Genomic DNA, 5,363 nt, shown 5'->3' on the forward strand with positions numbered 1-5,363 from the left:
TCGCAAGTCCTTATCCTTCATTAAGGCATTTGCAATAAACAAGTCCTCGACCAAAATCGATGTTGTCCTTTCTTTCTTTGCTCCATTTGGTGTTTGATGCAAGTGACGAGGCGGCGGAGCGGAAACTCTTCAATCAAGCGCCGAAAATAGCGGCGTTCTGAAGCTGATCGCAGAATATACAAATATGAGTCAGAAATACCAATCTGACAAAGATTCATCTTCGGATGTGTTCTTCTTTCCGGCTTTGAGCGGGTAAACTGACAAGTGTGATGTAAATCGTAAAATATGGGTTGAAAAAACAGGTGTTTTCCTTAATTTTTCACTAGAATTGGTCATTTTTGGCCCTAATTTTTGATAAAACCAAGAAATTTGGGGCCAATAATTTCAATTTTCGAAAAATATTTTTCGATAAAATTCCCTGTATCGACCGATTTCCTCTTGACCCAAATCACCGTCCCTAAAAAAATGACATAAGGTTCTTCTTAATCATCCCCTGCTAAAAACCCCTCCAGACAAGTCTGCAAGCACCATTTTTTCGTGTATTGAGCCCCTACGGAGCTCTGCTTGACAATTATTTTCATCCCTTGCGCACACAATTATGTCAGACTAACAACAATGGGCGACGACTTGTTTTTCCAAAGGACTCGAACAGGGGATAACAAGAATGATTATCGAATAGAGTACAATGGTACCAATCAGGTGCGTGGGTACTTCAGCAGGATTTAAAAATAAGTGGGAAAAACATGTGAAAAAAGAACAGAATCCCGAACGAAGTAAAGGCTGATCTGTCAAAAATCTTGGCTCATGTGATCTGAGCGAGCTAGAATTGAGCTGAGCTGACTTTTGAGCCCCCTGAACTTTTGATCTGTTCATTTTTCCTCATATTTTCCTCAGAAAAAGTCGAAAATTCTGTTTTCTTCCTTGATTTCAAAAAGCGAAAAGAGATATTTAAGACCTATTTTCTTTCTAACCCTAACCCTACGTTGGAGTATCTTTTCATGAGTCTTTAAAGAAGAAGATACTCATCCCTTTTTGTTTGCCCAATAAAAGCCTACTAACTCTACTCGAGCTCCAAAAGAAACATCCTCCCTGTCAATTTTCTCTCCCCGCGCGACTCTCCAAATTTCCGCTACGCGGGAGGTCATTGTCGATAAATAAAAGAGAGAGAGGATGAAAATTTGAGCAAAGAAACGACAGCGCCACGCAGCGGAAAATTTCCGCGCTGCGCCCTTTATAAGCTTTTCTGACGGCGGGTCACTCAAACTCTCCCATTTTTATCGAGATCCAAATCAGAGAAAAAGAAAAAAAATTGGGGATGAAAATTTTGCATTTTTTCGTTTTTACGCTGCTTCAGCCCGCAGAGACTAAGAGACACGGGAAGAAAAGAAAACACAAAGAAACAGAGGTAAGAGAAAAGTTTCAAAGAAAAGGGTTAATTTTACAAAAAAATCTCTAAAAATTTTTACATATTTGGCAAAAAAGTTTTTGAAGCATATTTTTAAGCAATTTTTGTATTCAATTTTAGACAAAATAGACAAAAAATTTTGCCCAAAAATACCCTTTTTCATCTTCTTTGATTGAAAAATGGCCATAATTTTGGGAAAAAGATAAATTTCAGAGCAACAAAATCCCGAAATTCATTAAAATCTCCCTTTTCCAGCAACCTTTCAAAATTTATAAGCTTATTTTAGCCAATTTGGTGTAGTTGCGGCGTCCGAATCATCCACGCTTCTCCCTTTGGTTCTCCCTCCCACTTCGCTGGCGCCGAGTTTCCATGCTCAGAACCATCCCTTCTTTCTCCAGACCGACCAGAAGACGAGCCCTACAAAGAATTCAACTCGACGCACTGCCTTTCGCTCTCCGGAAGCTGCTTCAGAACCGTTCGTTTCGTTCGAAAAAGCCACGTCCCCGACTTTTCCCGCAGCACCGACGAGAGCGACTACCATGTTCACAAGAAAGCGTACGGCTGCGTTCCTGATGATTTCTTCGCGAAAATGACCAAGTGCCACAGCAAAGCGAGCGTTTTGACGGAAAGCGCGTGCTGCGAAGGGAACAATTGCAACGCAGAAGAATCGCTCGGGCCCACTGGAGCTGAACAGCGAGCTCAGGCAAGGGTTGAATCTCAAGTGCCCTTTTTATTCATAAATACCGATTATCGCTGAAAATCAGATTTCCCCCCACTCCAAAAATGGATAATGGTATATAATAATCAATGCTATTCAATACTCAAAATCATGGAAGAGAAAATAAGGGTATCTCTCTGCAAACTTTTTTATGAAAATTTGCTAATGTAATTTCCTTTTTTAAATAATAAATTTCGTAATTATTAATTAAGAAATTTAATTAACAAATTTTCATAAAAAAGTTTGCAGAGAGATACCCTTATTTTCTCTTCCATGATTTTTTGTATTGAACTAGATCTTAAACATCAAATTGATGGATAGCCCGCCCGTTAATAACAGTACTAATTCCTAATCCCGACGTGTGGGATGCTTAAAAATACACTTGCCAAATCCGTCACGAAATAGGGCGATAAGCTACAGTAGATAAATATACACTTCTTTCGCTTTCCCCTTTACTTGACACTTTTTCTTTTTCTATTTTGAAAAATTGAAATGTTCAACCTTGAAAAAGATGCGTTTGCGGCAAATGTACATGATTTCTGGCGGCATTGTGCTCGGCGTCGTGCTCATGCTGATGGTTCTGCTGATAATGCTCTGGAAGCCGATAAGCAGGAAGATCTGCACTCAAGTGAAATACTACAATTACTGCCAATGGTCCCTGAAAGGTCAAAATGCTGCTCAGCCCGACCCAGAAAACCAGAAACAAATCGTCGTTGGAGGAAAAACTTGGACGCCTGATCAAAAACATGAAATTGTCAGAAGAGATTCGAACAGAAGCGACTCTGGAATACAGTCAGAGCCAAGCCCTAACACTACTGTATCGGTAAGATATTTAATTCTTCAGTCATACTCTCAATTTACAGTAGAGCCCTATTAAAAGACCACCCTAAAAGCCGAAAAATCTCCATTTTAATTCACACTTTTGATTTGACTTAGATTTTTCTTCATGGTTTCGTCAAAAAATCGACTTTTTGTAAGTCAAGATTTTCGACAGCTTGATGAGAGAAAATCGGCTATTAACACCTTCTTCTTCTTTCATTCAACCGAAATTAATCCGAATTTTCAGGTCGTGCCCTTGGACTTTTCAGAGAATTCGGGCTCAGGTGCAGGTCCGGCCAACCTCGTTCAGCGCACGATTTCACGCCAGATAACCCTTTTGGAGATCAAAGGAAAGGGCAGGTGCGTCACATGCTTCAGATGGAAAATTCTGAATAATGACCTAGAATTCGTGCGATTTTTTTAATTCATCATTTCAGGTACGGAGAAGTGTATCACGGCCGGTGGCAAGGAACAGATGTCGCGGTCAAGAAGTTCTACTCCTGGGACGATATTTCTTGGGCCAGAGAATGCAGCGTAAGTTTTCATTCGTTTTTTTTCCCACAGGAAGAAAGACCCTCAATTAACCCAAAAATTAGATCTATACGACCTCGATGCTCCGCCACAGCAATATTCTTGGCTTCGTCGCCGCCGACAATAAAGGTAGAAAAACTCCCCCTAATTCCCCATTTCCTTTAATAAAATTTTTAAGACAACGGTCACACGACTGAGCTTTGGCTGATCACCGACTACCACCACAACGGATCGTTGTTCGACTATCTTCATTCGCATGTTTTGACGATGGAGCAGTGCATGACCATGATTTTCTCAGCGATCTCGGGGCTGGAATTTCTACACAAGGAGATCTTCGGAACTCGTGGGAAGTGTGCCATCGCGCACCGGGATATCAAGAGGTAGGATATTTGTTTTCACTTTCGCCGAAATTTCCAAGATTCAAATCAAAAGCAAAAGTACTTTTGAAGCAAAATGATTTATTAGTCTCAAACTTTCTTTCAGCAAGAACATTCTGGTCAAATCAAACGGCGAATGCGTAATCGGCGATCTCGGCCTCGCGATCCGCTACGACTCCAAAACTCACCAGCTCGACCTTCCAACTTTCACCTCCGACCCAATCGTCGTGGGAACAAAGCGCTACCTCGCTCCAGAAATCATCACTCGAACTTTGAATCCTGAAAATTTCAGCGCTTACGCCCGTGCGGATATTTACGGATTGGGACTGGTCTTCTGGGAGATTATTTCAAGAACAAGGCTTTTCGAAAACCACGACGTTGCTCCTTACAAGCTGCCTTTTGAAGACCAAGTTCCAGGAGACCCGACGCTTTCAGACATGAAAGCAGTCGTCGTTGATCGCGCTTATCGACCTGTTTTCAGCAGCGCTCTAGGTAAACGGTTTTTCTGCCTCTTACAGTGATTAACAGAGGCTTTTCAGAAACGCACACGATCGGACGAGACCTAATGCGCTTAGTCGAAGAGTGCTGGATGGAAAGCCCCGAAGCGCGACTGACGCCAATGAGGATACGTATGACGGCGCAGAAACTCATGAAGTTGTAAATTTTAATTTTGACTACTGTAGAAATTGCACCCAAATTCCTGTTACTTACTGACACGCTTTAAAATTTGCACATTGAATAAACAAAGATATTTTTTTATTAATTTTTTTTTTAAAAAGTCTTCTTTTTTCTTTGATTTTTGAAATTTTTTATGATTCAAAATCGAGAGATCGTCCAGTCAAATCTTCAATTGTCGTTTGAACTTCTATCGAGGAAGAAACGGAACTGACGCATTTCTGACCAAGAAGAGGCTTTTTAGGGACTTTTAATTTCGCTTCGGCCGGAAATTCTAGTGCGGCAAAAAGCCACTTCCTGAAGTTTGAGGGACGGAAGCCGGGTCACTTTTCTAGGCGCAAATCGGTCTAGATTGTTGACGTTTCCCGCTGGCATGTCGCAGCTGATTTCGTACGAAGGAGTGTATGAAGGGAGAGCAAGTTGCTTTTATCAGTGAAAAGGAATTGAGGAAAGATTTAAGTACCTGGGAGTAAATTTCTTTGTCGGGAATGCCTTCTTTCGGGACGTAAGAAAGAACTTGGTAATTTCTCTGGCAAATGGTGACGAAGGAAAGAAATTTGTCAAGGGATTCGTTTTTCTGTTTTCTCTGCCTCGACATTTTATTGAATAAAAGAAGGAAAGTACAGAGGAATTTAAATGCACTCTATTGATTGATCTTCTATCGCGCTCTTCAAGATGAGTGGGATAAAATTGTCTGCTGGATTTCTAACTATTGATTATTAGGTAGAAAAAAATGTTTTATGTCACAACTTATGCAACACAACTTATGTAACACAAAAATCCGGAGAGACATTCAAAAATGTCAGAGCAAATCAGCAAGACTGACAGATTCTCCCGT

The 5,363-nt window shown here is 40.8% G+C and overlaps 1 protein-coding gene across 1 annotated transcript; it reads left to right on the top strand.

Moving 5' to 3' along the window:
* The first annotated feature begins 1,166 nt into the window (after positions 1 to 1,166).
* LOC145702450 (activin receptor type-1C-like) lies at positions 1,167 to 4,572 on the top strand. Its single transcript, XM_081780052.1, has 9 exons — positions 1,167 to 1,405; positions 1,692 to 2,108; positions 2,635 to 2,946; positions 3,190 to 3,302; positions 3,380 to 3,476; positions 3,539 to 3,602; positions 3,652 to 3,853; positions 3,957 to 4,342; positions 4,390 to 4,572. Exons 1-9 carry the CDS (start codon positions 1,316 to 1,318, stop codon positions 4,509 to 4,511), a joined length of 1,803 nt encoding a protein of 600 aa, XP_081636178.1. The 5' UTR covers positions 1,167 to 1,315; the 3' UTR covers positions 4,512 to 4,572.
* The last annotated feature ends 791 nt before the right edge of the window (positions 4,573 to 5,363 follow it).

This window comes from Oikopleura dioica, chromosome 1 (genome assembly GCF_907165135.1).
Source record: "Oikopleura dioica chromosome 1, OKI2018_I68_1.0, whole genome shotgun sequence".
In the NCBI taxonomy this organism is placed as follows: domain Eukaryota; kingdom Metazoa; phylum Chordata; class Appendicularia; order Copelata; family Oikopleuridae; genus Oikopleura; species Oikopleura dioica.

Coding starts and splice junctions, on each gene's coding strand:
- LOC145702450 (XM_081780052.1), top strand. CDS start 1,316: ATGAAAATTTTGCATTTTTTCGTTTTTACGCTGCTTCAGCCCGCAGAG. Junction 2,947..3,189: donor GCCCTAACACTACTGTATCG/GTAAGATATTTA, acceptor CCGAATTTTCAG/GTCGTGCCCTTGGACTTTTC. Junction 4,343..4,389: donor TGTTTTCAGCAGCGCTCTAG/GTAAACGGTTTT, acceptor GAGGCTTTTCAG/AAACGCACACGATCGGACGA.